We start from the raw sequence: 19,321 nt of genomic DNA on the forward strand, positions 1-19,321 counted from the left end.
GGAAGGAAGAAAAGGAAGACTAATACAACAACTAAGAATGTGGTAAATTGGGAGAAAACAGTCCATTAAGACTTTATGGAACACAGAGGATTAGATTTTAAAAGAAAACATTTTCATTTTATCTCACTGTGTTATTGCATTCTTGTTGTTGTTGTTTTAATTTCCTGCAAGTTAAATACTGGCTGTGTGTGTTTGCTGGTGGGATTTGCCAGAGATCTTCCCAATGAGTCGCAAATCTCTTGTCTTTAAAAGCATTGACTGAACTAAAGCCGACACAGTTTGATGGTCCTGTTCTAGATCTGTATGCGGTTTTTCTGTCCTGAAAGAGAACATAGGATGCTGCTATATAAGCAGTTCTATGCAGTGAAGTGTGTGTGATTATTAGTCTTCTATTTTTATGATCTTAAAAACAACAACAAAAAAATCTAGCCAAACAAAAACCGGTTCTTTTCCCTGTGCTTCCTGAGAGAAACAGAGGAACAGTAAAGGTAGAGAGACCTTGGTTGAAACTTTCAGAATAATTGGGAAAAACATCTTGGTATTAATTTTTAATCAAAATCTGGTTATGATATCAATGCATATGTTGGCCTAGAACCCTGAATTCATGGGCCTGAGAGACTTCATCTGTTAGTTTAAAGCTATCTTAAAAGTAGTTGAAGGTTCTTCCCAAGAGGCAGCCCTTTATGAACACACATTTCCAGTCATCTGCTTTGGATTAAAAATATGTATGTAAAATAACTTAATCTCTTTAATTTTTCACTAGTTAATAAACACTGTGATACAATTGCACAGGAAAACACACTGGTTACGCAAAGAAATTTCAAAATCTAGACCACCGGATTCAAACAGTTCCTTTTTCTTAAGATTTTGAAAATAATGATGATGATAAAAAGAGGACAAAACAACAAAAAGTGCAGCAGATTTTTTTTTTCTTTGCTATAGTAGATCTCAGTTGTTTAAGGCAACATAAGAGGGGGAAAGTATGGGTATATGTTTCCTTTGATTTACTCTCTGAGGAGGAAGCTTAGCTCTGAGGAGGCAGTAACGGTGAATGAAGGAGGATGTAGAAGTATCAAGAGAGATGCATCACTGTTTAAATGGGGCCTCTATGCTGTTTCAACATTTAGTGTGCTGTGTTGTGTTCTTTGCAGTGATGTGAGACGGAGAATTCAAGAAAAGATTGCTCAGACATTCGGAATCAGCTCTTCTGCCATGTACCTGACTAAGCCAACGTTCTTCTCCAGAATTAACAGCACAGAAGCCAAGACAACGCACGATGAATACTGGCACCCCCACATCGACAAGGTAAGTGGGAGGCTGGGATGGGTTGCAAATGTTTCCAGTTATTAATAGATCACTTTAAAGTTATTTTGCATTAAACAATTAGTCAGGCATGTTTGAAAACTGGAGCTTGTAAAAATCCTTCAGGAGAGGAACCTAATGGAAAGAGAAGTGAATTTTAGAAGGATAGGCTAGGAGCATTCCTTTTTCTCTTATATTCTGTACCTTAGTTTTGTTCCTTAGGGCTGTTAGAATTAATAAATTTTATAAATGACTACTTAGAAATTGCTGTTTTGTCAAAAGCTGTTAAAACTGATCTGTACCTATGGAGTCTTCCAATGCCACCAAAGCTGTGTTTCCAACTGAAGTGTAGCTTTTTCAGCCAGACCTAGCAGGAACTGTTTCAAAGGTGCTAAATCAGATATTGTGACTTGATCTGTGTCTTTGGATAGATGCTCAGCATTTACATTTCAGTTAAGTATAAATGGAGTGTTTGTTTATTTTTTAGTGCACGTTCTGTGAGTATAGGTTCTTGATAACTTTTCAAACTTTCAGAGAATCAAATTTCACTGCATAAAGCAGGAAACTTCAATAGCTCGTGGGTATCTTTTTTTGTCTCAAAAAGTGTATCTTAGAATTTAAGACTGATTTATTACTGTAATGTGTTTTTTGTCTGCACAAGTAGGTTTGCCAATGTTCTCATACTTTCTTTACTCTTCTCTACATGTGTTTTGCATTGGTAAATGAATAAGCTAGTTGGATAACCTTGCAATTAAGTGTTTCTACTTAAGTCTCTCCTGTACACATTATTTTGTCATTTAGAAGTAAATCTGTTTTCATGATGAGAATTTGTTTTCTTTGTGCAAGCTGCTTCTGTGTTATGGCATCCTGACAGTGCCTGTACGTGATGAACAGTGGGCTAGATGTTTTGTTGGTTTTATCCATCTGTTTGTCCACATTTTGTTTATCTGCTCCCTAAACAGCCTGCTAGGTAATTTACCAAGTGATTAGCTTTGGCTTTTTCTAATTTTCTAACACCCTCCACCCACCCTCCCCCAGTTTCAAAACAACAACAACAAAAAAATACCACCCACAAAATGTGGTCTCAAATCTGCTGTGCATTATCTAAACCCTAATAGTTTCTGTAGTGAACAATTGGGTAGTCTGATTTGACAGTGGTGAAGGATTATTGTCGCAGTTGGGACAGTTGCAAAACACCTTGTTCATGATCATGTAGAATTTGACTCCCCCCAAAATCACATACCTGCTCTAAAATGTGAAAATGTGGTATGCTAGATTTTTTAGATCAAGGTATTTTCTGGGGGAAGTATAGTTTGGATTATACTGCGTGAGTTAAAACTGTGCACTGTCCTATTTATTATGTGTAGATTGAACACTTTTTCTTTGCTGTAACAGCTGACTTCCACAGGAAGCTCACTGCTAGGAAAGGTAAAGCATTCAGACTGCTGAAGTGTTTTTTGCCTGCACCTTGAACTTATCTTCTGTGTTTGAAATACATTTTAATGTTATTTTCATTTGTGCTCTTAAAAAGCATCCTTACAGTGAGGATTGCATGTGAACATGCCAATGCTGGGCCACTATCTGTGCTGTTCAGACATCATTATATGTTAAGCTGGAAGCCTTATGTGGGTCCCACTTGTGTGGATCAGTTCCTTTTATTTTGGAGGGAGGGGCAGGGAACTTTCCAGACCACAACTATGGTGAACAGTATTCCTGGGTACAGTAGTACAGGCTCTGTACAGTCTTATGTACACAGACCTAGAACAGATTTTTTGTAAGTGCTTCTTGAGCTCATGATGTGGTGGTCCAATTCTCACTCTTTGATCTTCACATGGAGCAAATGCTGTCAGCAGTGCCAAGTGCTGAAGTGAGATGGACAAACCACCATGGGCTGGGATCATTCTCATGGAAACTGCCTCAGCTCAGTGGTTTGTCCCTTCTCTGGGATATGGGACTTCAGCTATTGCCAGATAATGTATATACATCTGTGGTTTAAATGATAGCAGTTTGCATATGGTAGTAGAAAACGGTTTGAACCGGGCTAATGGAGCCCTAAACAGGGTCTGACAGGGAGGCATCCTCGGTCCTGTTCACTTCATGTCCATCGTGAAAGTCCGTATTACATCATCTTGTGTCATTGCTTCTGGATATTGATCTTCTCTTCTCTTTATCATTCACTTGAAATAGTATCAGAGGATTAATTTGAATCCTTTCCTTGCTGCACAAACAAGCCTCGAATTTCTCTGTCTGAAGTACAATTGGAAGGGAGCTATCTGTAGATGCAGTGTTAGTTTATGTGTTTACTGATCATGGCTTCCAGAAAAAGTTACAGTATGTGTTGAATATATAGGTCTGCATATAATTTTAACCTACAATTTTAACCTACTGTAGATGTACATATATATTATATACTGTACATCTACATTGTATGTATATAAAATGTCCATCTATATTGTGTGTTTAGAAAAAGGTAAAAAATAATTATATAGAGCTGGTCAGGTTATACAGCATTTAGATTCAAAGCTCTGCAGGAGACTGAACTCAAACAGGAAGATCAGTAGGTCAGAAAATATTTCAGGGAAGGCTAAATAGGATAGACCAGTTGCTTCCCAGTGTATCTTCAGTGCAGCCAGCCTGCCTGGTGTTTTAGTTTTTGCAGTTGAGAACACAAAACAAGTTTTGTTCATTTTCACTGCAGTTGAAAACAAGGAAAAAGTGCCCCTATTGATCTGCAGTAAGAATTACTGTACGAAGAAGTGCCGTAGTATTTCTGTGTGGCTTCCAGAACAATCATGAACACTAGATGTTTAAGAAAGATCGATAGAACTCAGGATGTTGAAACTTTTGCCAGTTTGTTGGATGCTTTTGTGTATTCCTGCATAATAATTAAACAGTGAGGATTGCTGCTAGAAGACCTCAGCTTTTTTTTTCTCCTCTTTGCAAAAGAAAGGTAAAATCAAGTCTTTGAAAAATGAATCTGACACATTTTTTTTTCAAAGCCTGATGCTGTTGGTTCAAAGATGCAGGCTCCTTGGAGCACTTGAGAACATTTTAAGTTTTCCCCTGAATAGCTGAGTATATTGCAATTACATTTCTCTATCTGAATATCTTTGGTTTGGAATATTTTAACTGCATAACGGAACAGCACAGTTCTATTATGTGTGTATGAGATTGAATTTTAGGGGGAAAAAAAATCCATTTGGTTTTTAGTTACATGGAAATAGAAACCCTTAAATCACCTAAATGAATCATTTAATCTTGCTGAATTTATAAGCAAGGTAGATTGAATAGTGTGTTGTCTTAAGATGTGGAATTTCGTCTTGGATGGAATTTGTTTGGAGCTGGATCTTTCAAACGCCAAATGCCTGATTTATAATGGAATTGCTGTTGCATACTCAACCCTGACAGCAGAATAGTCTTATAATGTTCTCTAAGAGAAGTAATGCGGGACTAGAAGAGTTCTGCAGTCTCAAGGGAAGGATCCTGTCATTCTTCACAGACTTGTCAGGCTCTGACACAGAATTGGCTTTGTTTTGTTTGCCTTGAATTTCTCCTATTAAAAAATCTATTCCAGGACTTCGGTGCAATTTTTCTTTAGTTTTTAGCTTAGACTTATTCATGCTCAGTTTATACCTACTTCGGTTTGCATGAACACTGGCTTTTACATTAAGAAGACTTTTTCCCCCCTCCTCTCCCTGTTCCACTTCCTCCTATCCCCATATAGGCAGTGTTCATATCCCTTTCCAGCCTTTCTTGCCTGAAGTAGAACAAGCTGAGCCTTAAGCTAACTGGAGATTCTAATCACCAAAGTGGTGAAGGTGATAGATAGCTTTGCAAGGCTGGTTGCAGGAGGAGGGCTGTAGACTGGCTGTTTTGAGGTACTGCTGTAGCATGTGCTCATTAATTCACATTTACTGCCTTTATATTGCTGATAAGGTTTGGGTAAATATAGGGACAAGGGTATCACCAAAACATTTCTCATTCTTTTGACTTGGACTGTGCAGTGCTGCGTATTGCTGGATTTGGATTTTGTTTTTAAGCTTGTGTGGTCAAAATAACAAAATGAGTAAGAATTAAAATGTCTTCCTATCCCATCTGTTGCTATGTTCTCTTACAGAATAATGTGTACAACTGTGTTGAGCCAAAATTCAACTGGCACTAATGAATGTAACTTTAAAAAAATAAAAATTTAGAGAACTTCTATGTTTGGAAGTAGCACTTACCTCTAACAGTCACCAGGTCAGACAAAACACTCTGCTAATGTTGTATATTTATGCACTACTTCTGTGCTGCACATTTTGCTGTTTGACAGTGTAAAGCAGAACTTCACTGAGTTGTGATATACTGTAAAGAAATTGGAGAGTATAGCCATTGATTCCTAAGTATGTTTTTGATTGTAGGTGACCTAGATATGAAAAGGAAATATTTTCAGCTCAGTGTTAAGTACTTAAAGCTCAGAGAGAAGCTATTCAATATATACCATTTCTTTTCTTCATCTTCAACATTCATATTGAGGCAAATAAATAATGCTTTAACAGGAACAAAAATCAGTCTGTTATACTTAAAAATGTGATGTTTGTTCTGTAGGCTGAGAGGAAGCATAGACTTTGAAAGCCATGTGTGAAGGTTTTAAAAACAAAACAAAACAAAAAAACAAAATCTAAAACCTGTATGGAAAGGAGCAGATTTTCCTCCAGTGAAGGTGTATTTATCGGGAAGGTCTGATTCACTGTTACCATGAAGTTTCTGCTTGATAGCTGGTGAAGGAGAGAGTAAAAGGTGAGGTTTCCAGAAACCTCAAACTGTGATTAGTTAAGAGATATGGTTAATTAAACAGACTGGTTTTGGTTCTTATCAGCATTATGGGGAAATTTGATTTTGAAATAATATAAATAAATCTGAGCATTTCCATATATTTGATTTGATGCAAAGGTGTAACTTCTGACACCGTCTTTTTTGCCAGCTGTTCAGTAGAGGTAGGATGACAAAGATCAATAAAACCATTTCTTTAGTTTTGCAAACTGTAATAATAGAAACAATACAGGTAAAATACTAGTCATGTGTAAAATATGTATGTAGTCTGGGTATAAACAGTATAGACTAATAAACATGGATAATTGCTATGGCAATGTTCTCGTTCTTCTAGTGACCCTTTTATTAAATATGTGACAACTGGAAAATTAGAAAGCCAATCAGTTCTATCTGCGTAATTACTTATATTCTGCAAAGATGAGAGCAGAATGTTGTAAAGTTTTAGTAATTGTTGACTTTACTCCTAGGTGACTTACGGCTCTTTTGACTATACTTCACTGCTGTATCTGTCTGACTATGCTGAAGATTTTGGTGGTGGACGGTTTGTGTTTATGGATGAAGGTTCCAACAAGACGATAGAGCCCCGAGCAGGTAAGAGTCTTTTTTGCGTGCATGAAGCAGGCCCAATTGTGCCCATTATTATCTGGGTGGGCTGGCTGATACAGTGGGACTTGGTATTTTACATATTTCTATATTACATATTTTACACCTTCTGGCCAGAAGTTTCTTTTCTGTTCATGGTGGGGCTCAGTATCCTGTAACTGCTGTGGGGTAGGTGTGAAGGTGATGGAGAACCACTGTGCTGCTGATGTGCAGAACCATGGTGAACCGTGGTAATTTGGTTATGAGTCTGTATACACTTTTAGTAAATTTGATGAAGATAAGAATTCTGCTGGCTGTCAGAAAGGCTGATCTTTTTGAAAAGAAAAAAAAAATCCTTAAGGATGGCTTAAGATTTTTCTGATAAGTGGATTATTTGAAACTTGAATTACTTTGGGCAGTATGCTTAGGAAGAAAGTGCTCGGGCTCAACTCATCTATCTGTCAGGTAAGTAGGGAGCTTACAGCACTGTACCTCAACCTTTTATAATGCAAGACCAATCACATTTTTTGCAGGGAATATCAAGGACAGCTTCATATCCCTATAGACTTTTTTTTTGTTGTTTTAAAGAGAAAAAAGATGGAAATGTTCTTATTTAAAGACAGCATCAGTAATTGTCTGTTGACAGACATTACCCCAGCCTGAACTGGTTTCTTACTGTGGTGGCCTGCAAGTGGGTTGTGTGGTGTTTTTTTTGTTTTGCTTGTATGTCTTACAAATCATAGCGATCTACTTGCCAGCTGTAACAAAAGCTTAGATAAACTCTAAGATTATCTGTGTTCTGGGTCTGATATCAAAAATTGTATGTTTGATTATTTTAGCTTTTGTGGTTGAAAATATATGCTGAACTGAAAGTATTGTCATTTGCAAAATGCTGCCACCAGTATTTTGAAAGGCAGTAAATTAAACTAGGTCATTTCCAGATGCAATTCTAAAATGAACATGTTGGTATTAGAGCTGTAAAATAAGAACTGAATTCTGGATAACTGAGAGGGCAGCTGTCTCCTTGCACAGCTCTGGGGCAATCAGTCTGATGGCTGTATGCAGCATTCCCCTGACTTGATTTCAAAGTCAGCAGCTGTGAAATTGCTTCAATTCAGCCCCATCCATTTAATTTTCAGGCTGTGCTGCAAGGTGTTTGCTCTTTGTCATTCCTGGGGAAGAATGGGGAGCAGATGAGGCGGAAGTACAGAGAGGAAGGATTTTTAACAGCACCTGATTCTGGCCATTCCCTCTCACAGTTCTTTTTATTAACAGGATCTGTGAAATGCAACTGGTTAAACACAACTGCTAAAATAAAACAATGCAAAGCTTGTGAAGAACAGCCTTTTTGGGAGATGAAATGTGCTATGTATGCACAACAGAAAATGAAGTTCAGTGCCAGTTACACCTTTCTTCCACACTCCTCTGTCCAAATGCAGTTTCCAGGGGTCCCTTGATAGTGTCACTACCCATTGTGCTATCTAAATAATTACTGAAATCTTGAGAGAAGCGGAGAAAATGTTTAGAGGTAGAGCATCATGTGAAGGCAATTCTACTTCATTTTCCTCTTGCTGATAAAAATGCCACTTGTGAGAGAATGAAAACAAGGGAATGACCCCAGGGTGTTTTCTGTTGCTGGTACAAGTTGATCTATTTTTCATGTTCAGAGTGTTCCTTTGCAGTGCTTTATTTTCCTTTTTTCCCCCTTTTTTTTTTTTGTTTTTGTTTTATGCTTCTTTTGATCCTTTGCTTTTCTTATCAGTCCAACTTTTTAAACCATGTGTCAATAAGCATTTATGCTTCTCATTTACGATGATTCAGGCTTTAGAGTTGACTGTCATGATCACTGGTTTAGTTCCAGTGCCTGGCAGCCAATTTACCTTCTCCATAACAGTACTGAAATTCAAATTCTAAGATCTGGCATTTCTTATTGTTTCAGAATTACACTGTATTTTGGGAATCTGGTGCCATGAACAAAAATGAGCACATTCCTTTTTGTGCAGGCAGTAATTTATTAAAGAGTCAGATTTTACAATGGGAAACAGAATGACATTGTTACTGATGCAGCAGAGCAGAAAGGCAGTCATCTGAAATACAAAAAGTATAATCATAAAAACAAAACAAAACAAAAAAAACATTGTGAATTTCCCTGTTTTTTGGGACTGCTACCCGGGCAAATTTTTTTTCTGCTGTTTCAATGCTTTCAGTCTTAGCCCAGTCAGACTGGGACAGGGAAAACTTACATAAACAGAAGTGGAGCCTAATTTTAAAACATTTATCCCTTTTCTGAGTATACCACTTGTAAATTGTGTAAGAAGTCCCTAAGTCCTGTTTGCACATATTCAAATGAGTGAGGGTGTTCTTAAGACTATCATTTGTACCATGGTCTGTAATATTGGTTTGTTTAATAATTAACACATCTATCTCTAAGAGGGAATTAAATTCATTACTCTGGATGCTCTCAAGACTTTTTTTTTCCTTTTAATGGACATGAACAATTCACCACTGTCATGCCAATTCATGTGTACAGAGCCTTGGCTAATACTTAAACAAATTTAGAGTTAGGGGACGCATCTCTGAAGCTTATCTGGGCACAAGGGAAGTGTGTGTGTCTTGCCTTAAGTTGGGGCCTCTGTCTGCTGCAAGAAACTCCCTGTACCAAGAATAAGAATCCTCCTTTCCAAATAAAATACTACTTTGAAAGGAAACGTTTTTTTTGGATAAAGAAACATTTCTGAAGTTGTATCTATTGCTTTTAAATGCCTTTGTTAATCCTGTTTCCAAAAATGAATTGGCAAAATGGCAATGCATTGTCACTTTATTTTCATCCTTTGCACCAGGGTTAGCTCTCCTCAAAAGAAGAAAATAAATTTGCACATAGAAAATAAGGAGGTGATTGGTAACAACCAGCATGGCTTCACTAAGGGCAGGTTGTGCCTGACAAATCTGGTGGCCTTCTACAATGGGTTTACAGCATTGGTGGACAGGGGAAGAGCAACTGACATCCTCTACCTGGGCATTTCATGTATGCCCCCATCGTATCCTTGTCTCTAAATTGAAGAGACATGGATTTGAGGGGTGAACAACTTGGTGGGTAAGGAATTGGCAGGATGGTCGCACTCAGAATTGCTGTCAATAGCTCAATGTCCAGGTGGAGGTCAGTGACCAGTGGTGTTCCTCAGGGGTCGGTATTGGGACCGGTGCTGTTTGACATCTTCGTTAGTGACATGGACAGTGAGATCGAGTGTACCCTCAGCAAGTTTGCTGATGACACTGAGCTGTGTGATGCGGTCAATATGCAGAAGGGCTGCCATGTGGAGGGACCTCAACAGGCCTGAGAGGTGGGCTTGTGCAAACCTTATGAGGTTTAACAAGGGCAAGTGCAAGGTTATGCACCTGGATTGGGGCAATGCCAAGCACAAATACAGGCTGGGTAGTGAATGGATCAAGAGCAGCCCCAGTGAGAAGGACCTGGGGGTGTTGGTTGACAAGAAGCTCCACATGAGCTGGCCACGTGCACTTGCAGCCCAGAAAGCCAGCTGTACCCTGGGCTGCAGCAAAAGAAGTGTGGGTAGAAGGGTGAGGGAGGGGATTGTCCCCCTCTGCTCTGCTCTTGTGAGACCCTACCTGGAGCCCTGCATTCAGCTCTGGGGCCTGCAGCATCAGAAGGATGTGGAAGTATTAAAATGAGTCCAGAGGAGGGCCATGAGGATGACCAAGGGGCTGAAACACCTCTGCTATGAAGCCAGGCAGAGGGAGTTGGGGTTCTTCAGCCTGGAGAGGAGAAGGCTCTGGGGGGACCTTACAGCAGCCTGCCAGTGCCTGAAGGGGGCTGCAGGAAAGCTGGGCAGGAACTCTTGTTGGGGAGTGTAGTAATAGGACAAGGGGGAATGGCTTTACACTAAAAGAGGGTAGGATTAGATTAGATATATGGAAGAAGTTTTTTACTCAGAGGATGGTGAGGCATTGGCACAGGTTGCCCAGAGAAGCCATGGCTGCCCCATCCCTGGAGGTGTTTAAGGCCAGGCTGGGTGGGGCTTTGGGCAACCTGGGCTGGTGGGAGGGGTCCCTGCCCATGGCAGGGGGCTGGAATTAGATGAGCTTTAAGGTCCCTTCCAACCCAACCCATTCCATGATTCTATGCAATAGAGCAACTGTTAGAATGAGGTTCTTCAAAACCAAGGCCTTGGCCCTTTCATCATTAACTTTCTTTGTCTGGCCTGCGATTTGTTGCAGGAAGCTTCAACAGATACAGTTAGATTAAGTATAAATGACAGACAATAAAGCATTCCCTTTTTTAATGTTAAAATCAGTATACTTTATGCTGCTATTAAGTTTGCCAGTGTAAAACATTTAAAATTTCATTATTTTGGAGAGCCTTGTGTGAATCTGGGTACTGGCAATATTACAGAGAGGTCACAGGCTTCATTTTATAAGTGTAGATGAAACCCTGCAGCTGGAATGAAATATCTGTACTAGTTGTGTGTTCTGTATTTGCATGTACACTTCTTGTCTTTAAGGTCAGCTTTGTTGAGCTTACTTTCAACTCACAAAGGAGTTTGTTCTTTATACAAGTTGTTTTTTATGTAAGGGCAGATAAAAAGGTCATAATCACTGGAAGAAAATAATCCATGATGGAAAATGAATTATGTGCATTGGCTCGTGTGAAATGTTACTTCTCTGTTTCATTTGTGAATATCAAACTTAGCATATTTTTGTAGTTGCCAGAGCAAAGTGTCTTTCTGCAAGTGCAAAAGTATTTGAGATGAAGGTATGAGCCATTTGGGAAACTGTGAGGTTGGATTATTCTTCATTTAGAATGGAAAGAAGTATAAATTCAAAGCCTGATTGTTCAGTTTTTCTGTTTAATCTTTATTTTATTGTGCTCTTTCAAAAAAAAAAAAAAAACACAACCCACATCATCAGTTTGGAGGAATTCACTACTAAAGGCTGTGGGAATGCTGTATATTGACAGTTCAATGACATAGTAAAAAAAAAAAAAAAAAAAAAAAAAAAAATTATATATATATTCCAGATTTGGAGGTCGCACAACAGTATAACATGGTTTTTACACCTTGTGTTAAAAGCATTTCTTTAGTAATTATTTAGTAATCCATTTTGTGTTATGGAACAGCTGATTTTTCACTGAGTGTGGGTACTCCTTCTCCACATTTAACCTGGTTAATGCTGATTTAATCTAGATGAAGGTGATCTTCTGGCATTCCTAGCTTTAGTTTTGCTCCAATCAGCAAAACTGGATCACATCTTGATGACAAATCAATAATAGCTGAAAGCTGATTGATTTAAAAACAAAGCAAAAATGCCCCACAAATAGTTGTCAGTCCTAGAGAAGGTAAATGGAGCAGGCATTAGCAGCTGCAGTAATATCCAGCTACGCAAAGCTCCTGGGTTAAAGGAGAGGTGGCACTTTATTGATTTGCAGTACCAATCATGAATTGCACTTGGGATGGGTAAGACAATTACACAGAAATGGTAGAAAAAGGAGGAGCTGTTGCAGCTGTGACAACAATCTGTTGAAACAGGCACATACAGGAGCTGAAGAGCTCCTTGTTTCTATGTGGAGCTCAGAAGACTTTCTTTTGCTTTCTGTTCTGTTTCCTATAGAAGGTTAACTTTCTTCCAGACTCTGGTTTTGTGTTCCAGTCATACTTAGTGACAGGTTTCTGATGTCATTAAAATAAATAGTCTTTTAATTGGGCACATAAAGCAGCAGTACTTGGGAGGCTCAGATCAGACCTGCGCTTCCCATGCTGCATATGACTTATCCTCAATTAGATGTTGTGCTTAGTATGAAGCATCTGTGTTACTGAGGATAGTAATGGTTGTTTTAATTGGGCAATTGAAAGGATTGAGGTGTGTAAGGAGGTTGGGGGGTGCTAACCTGATGTGTTAGTGCATTACAGGGCATTGCAGAGCATTGTCACTGTGGTGAATTGACCTCTGAGGCTTTCTCCTGGTATAAAACAGTTATTAATGAGCACATGCAGTATGCATCTTGTTTGCTTGTCATTCCTTAATGCATTTCTACAGGACTTCGGTTTTCATAATGCACACGCAGGCTGATATTTTAGAAACTTGATTGGATGCTGCTGAACAAATATGCAGCAAAGTTGACAGTATAAAGAAGAGGAAAATCAACCAGTTACTTGATGAAATTCGGGTAATGTAACAGGTGAAGTAAAATAAAATGCAAAACGAACTCTTTCAGATGCGTTATGCTGTATAGATCAGTAACGATGTTTCCATTCTTGGTTCCTGCACTTTCTGAGTTTTAATATCACAAGCAGTGGGTGCATTGGAACAGGCTGCCCAGGGAAATAGTGGAATCACCATCCCTGGAGGTGTTTAAGTAAAGGATAGGTGTGGTACACGGTTTATTGGGTGATACTGGTGGCAGGTGGATGATGGGACTGGATGATCTTAGAGGTCTTTTCCAGCCTTAATGATTCTGTGATTCTGTCATGAACTCCTTTTTGTTTGAAGTGCATTTCTTGAAATGAGTAGCAGAAGTTACCTTTGTGTTTGTGCTTCAGTGATTCTGAATATAAGTTTGAAGTCCATTTCTATTAGGTCTAAAATCCAGAACTTGGGCATCTATGTGATTTTACTACAGCTCTACTAAAAATGGTATGTTTAGCAAGGTCAAGAAAAGGAAAATAGATGACCCAGTGGTATTTCATGTGACACAAAGTGCAACACTTTGTCCTTACAGGCTCCTTGTGCTGAGAACTTTCTGTAGGAGTCCAACAGAAGCAGCTCTGAGAGTCATGGTTGGGTGAGGCTGAATACTAAAGGGGGAAACTGGGAGGCAGAGCAGAGGTGATAACCCTGTCCTTCTCCTTTAGCTGTAGGGAGAAGAGAAGGAGCCAAAAGGCCTGGGTGACACTAAGGGTGAAGAGGCGAGAGCAGGGTTATGTAGTTCTGATTTCCAAATACGTCACTGGATTGTCACACTTTCAGACAAAATGTACAGAGCAGAAACTCCTGTTGCTTTGAGCAACCAACTGTGCTGGTGGAATAGAAGCAGGCAGGGATTCTGTTGAAATATAAAAATGCTTATGTCTTTTTATTTTCATAGGAAATTATTTTTAGTGGGGAGTAACTTTGTTCATTTATTTTCTTTAAAAAGTGTAATTTGGAACTTTTCAGCACAGGTGATTATGAATTTAAAGTAGAATCAAGTACTTATAAAAGTATTAATAATACTTCAGCAAATTACAAGCCAGCTATAAAAAGTTCTCCCTGATAATCATTGATTTTATTCATAACAGCAAGTAATTTCTCTACCAAAAAAATCTGGGGCGACTTTGCATCTAGGCTTCATTAGATGCCCACTGTGTTTTAGTTTCTTATTAGGACCTACTCACCTTTACGCTTCTGTGCTTGGTATACTTTTCACCTGTGTATGTGGGGAACTTGTTTAGGGAAGCTGGTGCACTCTCTTCTGCTGTAAAGGTTTGGCATATCATCCAGACTCAAGTCTTCAAAACAGTAGATATAAACTTGGTTTATATCTGGGATGATTTCTAGATCAGCAGCGTAGTGGTGTGCAGGTAGGTAGGATGCACACAGCAGCTGCTCTTTTACCCAGCTGGCAGCTTTCAGGACTGCCTTCAAAAAGGTTTCCCAAATTTAACATGCAAGAGACAGCATTACTGGATGGTGCTGCTGTCACCTGAGGAAGGTACCTGGCACACCTTGGACTGGGAAAACCCTGGAACCAGAGCTGTGACAGAAGTGTAACCTGTCCCATTCATCTCAAGTCAGATCATGCTCAGGTGCTGTCATTCCTCTTTACTTTCATAAGGCTTAGGTAAAGACTTGCTTAAAGCTTTCCCCTTTCAACGATATATTTATAATAATTGAATAAGTATATCCATTAAGTAAATTTTATTGTGATTACAAATTTTTTTTTTTTTTTTTTTTTTTTTTTTTTTTGCCTAGTGATAGCGTTTGAGGGGTGGGAGGAGAGGCTTTATATAAGGATGAATTAACAGTGACTCCTGAACAGCTGACAAGGATGAGAAGACAATTGTGTGTGCAGTTTCCCAGACAGTGCTTCTGTCTTGGTGTCATTCAGCAGACTAAACACAATTTTCTTACTTTCTAGAGTAACACTCAGAGCTGGTAGAGCAGCCAGTCAAAGCTGTCAGCGCATAATATATAAGATGCTGAGTATATCTGTAGTGCCAAATAAACTTCATGCTTCCCTTTCATCTGGCAGAGGAGTTGCCTCATTTCCAGCTGCTCTGGATGGTGGTTGGAGGTGAAAGCTTTTACATCCCCCAGCCCCTCTCTGTGCTGGGCAGCAGGCAGTGGCAGCCCCTGTCCTTCCCTGATGTCCAGCCCCTGTTCAGGCAGACCAGAGGAGAAGGGCGAGGGGACTTTGTGCTCCCTTAACTTGCTTGCATGATTAAGTGTGGGTCAAGACAGTCCAACACCTGTTTTGCAGTTTCTGCTTGATAAGCCAAGGAGTTTACAAGGAAATTTGGCAGTGAATTAAGCTAGAAGGGCCAAAATGGTGCTGCCAAGAAAGCAAAAGAGCCAGTCTCACGTGAAGGATGGGAGCACAAAGGGGGGTGGGAATCCGGTGGCAACACCAGGTAGGCCGCAGAAAGTGATTGCCAAAGTTGATATTAATGTGAATGGCCTCTGCCATGTAAAATCAGAATGATTTGATGGAGTGGACCTCTGCAGATCATCTGGTCACAGCTTTCTGCTCAACAGTTGATCACAGGAGACACAATGGTAGCAAAACGTATGTCTGAGACACATGGTCAGGAAGTTCCGTATCTAAAAGTGTGCTGACTAACTTGTGCTGTTAATGCTGCACTTACACGTGCTGGTGGTATGACCCTGAGCAACCTGACACAACTCAGATATAACTTAGAAGTTGGCTCTGATATGAGAAAGGGATTTGACCAGATCTCCGTTCAAATTCTCATCTAAATTACGCAGTGAATGTAATTCTATATGCAGTGAATCTACAATAAGAGGCAAAACAATGTTGTATTGTGGGGTTGTTTTTTCTTTCTTCCTTATGAGCATTGTGCTATGTTAACATTTGCATGGTTCTCAGTCTTTTTATGTATTCTCTACTTTTTTTTTTTATTATTATTTAGTCTTACACACCTTTTATTTTTTTTTTCTCTTGTCAGAATAAGAACAACAGGATACTCTATACTACTTGTAAAGCAAAAGAACGTGTGTTAATTGCAAAGTATTGTACTGGTGTTTACTAATTAATTTTTGCAGTAACACTGTTAGAATATGTCAATGTTTTCTTCGTTTTAGAGGCAAGGAAACAAATGAGAGGTTAAGCGGTTTGATCAAAGTCACAGTACAAGTCAAGGACATAGTTGTCAATTAAAATTGTTTTCTTTTTATATTCTGCTAGTCTATATTGCTTCCCAGTACTGACGTTAGGTAGAATATTGCAGGCAGTTTGCTTGTGGAAGTGCAACTGAATGTTAAAATTCAACAGGGATAAAATCTCCCGAGAGCAAGCCTTATAGGAATCTGAGATATTATAGCTGGAAGAGTAATTAAATGGGACATCATTGCTTTATAGCGAAATAGCTGTTGTTTTTGTTGCTTCTTAAGTATTTTTCATGAAAATAATAGTGTTACTTTATCACAATTACAGTCATGTACAGCTCAGTACTGGATCTTGTGACTGGCACTTATACGCCTTCAGAAATAATAGTTCCTGTGGATCAGTGCAAAAATCACTTCTCAAAAAATCATGAGAACAAGGGGTTACCTCTAATATGATTAAGGTCTTGATCCTGTATTTTCTTTCCTGTTTTTCACATCACAAGCTTTTCTGAGCCTGACAGCATTTAAGAGCTTGACTTGTGTCAGTGACACTGAAGGCTAGGCTCAGTTTTGATGGATGCGGTGGTGCTGAGCTTGTTAGCAATTCCTCATCCTAGATCAGACTGGCATGTATAAGTGAATTGGCACGTGAGCTTTCCATGATAGCTTTTCTTTGATCCCCAATACAGTTTATTCTTTGCTTACTTTTGTAAATATTAAAAACTTGTGTGAATGTTTAAGGCTCACAGAAAAAGGGCTGAGAGGCAGCTGCACCTGGGGATGGAGCTAGCACAGAAGCAGAGCCGGAGCAGTGGCTGTGAATGGGAGGGGGAGCGACTGTGTCACGGTAACACTTCGTGCAGTCTGCAAGGAGCACAGCTCATCAGCTAAGCCTTTTAGTGTACCAACTCCATCTTGAAGCATAGAATCATAGAGGAAACATGGAAGGGAAGAGCAAACAGGCTGTAGATTCAGGTAATCTTAGATCTAGCTTGCTGTCAAATAGAGATCAAAGGCAAGGATTGATTGATTACTTCTGTTCCTATAGAGATCTGAGGGCTATGGGCAAGCTAATGATTTAGAAACAGGCTCCCTTTGCTATTCTGGTTACCACAAATCATTCTGATTCTTTGTCCTCTTTGTTTTTCTTTTATAGTAAGAAAGGTGAGAACAACTGCGTTTGTGTGGGAGAACTTCCTCTACTACCTTGTTGCAGTAAGAAAGTTTGGCTCCTCTGCAGGAACTAGGCTAGGGCTCTACGTCCCGCTGCTATATAAGCTGATGGGAGTCTTGAAGGCATTTGGAAACAGCTGTAAAGGAGTTTTAAGTGTTTGGTGGTGGCCAGAAAAGAGGAAAGATCATTCAAAGAAGTGCCTTCAGAAATGTCAGTGTTCTTTTAATCTGATATGGGAATAGTATGTCTAAGTGTTAAAAGCACTAAATGCTCCGATGTGCTGCACTAATTGCCGTGGCATGCTGTGCCTGATTTATATCTCATTAAATGGAAAGTGGAGGTGTGAAGGAGATGGACCACAGGTGTGGGAGAGCAGCCCACAGTTCTTATAACTCCTGGGTCTAAAACTCATCCCTGAGGCTGAGGTTAAAGCATCGTGAAACTAAACAGGTAATGGAGTTCTTGGCACCTTGCAGCGACTGGGGAAAATGTGAGTTAAATAATTCTGTTTGGGTTGAAATACTCTTGAATAATCTTGGTGGGAAAAAGAATTTCTTTGTTATCACCATGGGCATCACCCCTAACCGAAGGACACCTCCATTCCAATCTTTATCCTTCAGGACCTGGCTCAGAGACCAGTGTCTTTCTTAAAGCTTAACCAAGGACCTCAAAATGGGAGATGATCCCTCTCCTGTTTCTTCCATTCCCCAGGAGTTCATCCCTTAAGAACCAGCAATAACATACTTCCTCTTTTTTGGTTAGGTAATATCATACTATAAAGCGGTGTTGAATAGTAGCCTGTGATCTCAAAAAAGCTTACATTTTAAAACCAAATGTTCATAAATCAACCCCAAATTTATGTGGCAGGAAGCAGTTGTCAAGATTTCATTACTGGAAGAGAAAAGCACGTCGGAAAGAATCTGCAAGACAGTCAGAGGAGAGGAGACAAAAATGAAAAGACATATTTGAGGCCATTGTCAATTCAAATAACAAAAGAAAAGAACAAAGGAAGCAGGATTAGAATTTTTGCGCGCTTTACCCAGAGCTTTTGTCACTCAAAAACGTTTCACCGGGAAATTGCATGTGCATACACACTTTTGGTTTGCAATGAGTAGTTGCATAGCTATTCTTCGGCATCTGTAATACAACACTGATCTTTTGTGAAGCTCAGCATTCACTCTAGCACTTACTCACAGTGTGGAGAGCTCAGCGGACCTGCCTTGTGTGTGCCTTTCTCTCTTTTCAAAATGAGCGTTCCTAGCATGGCTACAGCAATTGCGTCAGCATATAATGCTTTTTTAATATAAAGTTTGCACTTCAAGTGCTTTGAATACAGTCTCACAGCTAAAAACAGACCCACATCATGTATGGCCCTACTAACTTGCTGATGTGGTTCATGGTTTGGAATTTTCGGGCTTAAAATCTCAAACTCAGAATTGATTAAAAAACAATTGCTAGAACTGAGGACAGATTATAGCCTAGGATTAGGTACATACTTTTCTAAGCAACTTGCTTAGTTCTGACCTGCTTTTTTTCTTGTAGCGATTTAACTTTTGAAGTGGTTTCTATATACTGTGTATTGAAGGAAAATTCTGAAGTGTCTAGGCTCAGTGTACTTGGAAGAGCAATAAATCATCTTGTTCTGTAACGGTGCACCTTTATCTTGTGTCTTTCTCCAGATATCTCTGAATAATGATGCTACTGTATATTCCTTGAAGATTTTATCAGGTGGGATGGGAATTAATGTTCCTTGCCCTTTCTGTGAACAGTTCTACTATTGAGAATAGTGTACTGTGGAGAGACTGTACTTTCATTTCAAAATTTTGCAATGGAAATGATTTTAAAAGAAATTCTTCTCAAGTGAGGAAAAAGTATCTTAAGAAATGGGCTGAAGGCTTGTTTGGTGATATGGAGACCCCCTCTGGCAGTTGTGGGACCAGATACATAAGGAGTTATAAAATACAATATATCTGAAGACATATTTATTAAAGAAGAAAATGAAAACATTCTGTATAGCCAAAGAATCCATTTTAACTGGCTTAAACAGTACACTGAAACTTGTCTAATTCTGAACTGCTAATATTTCTTATAAGAGATCAAACAAAAATGCTT

At 39.2% G+C, this 19,321-nt stretch overlaps 1 protein-coding gene across 1 annotated transcript in view; it reads left to right on the forward strand.

Moving 5' to 3' along the window:
* OGFOD3 (2-oxoglutarate and iron dependent oxygenase domain containing 3) overlaps positions 1-19,321 on the forward strand; it is a gene marked incomplete at its 5' end in the record, with an annotated part of 43,667 nt that overhangs the window by 20,046 nt on the left and 4,300 nt on the right. Inside the window, 2 exons of the mRNA XM_082774604.1 lie at positions 1,152-1,305; positions 6,582-6,705. Of these exons, the coding sequence (XP_082630730.1) occupies positions 1,152-1,305; positions 6,582-6,705 (278 nt within the window). The remainder of the gene's footprint in view (positions 1-1,151; positions 1,306-6,581; positions 6,706-19,321) is intronic.

This window comes from Aythya marila (genome assembly GCF_965140915.1).
Source record: "Aythya marila genome assembly, chromosome: 18".
Classification (NCBI taxonomy): Eukaryota; Metazoa; Chordata; class Aves; order Anseriformes; family Anatidae; genus Aythya; species Aythya marila.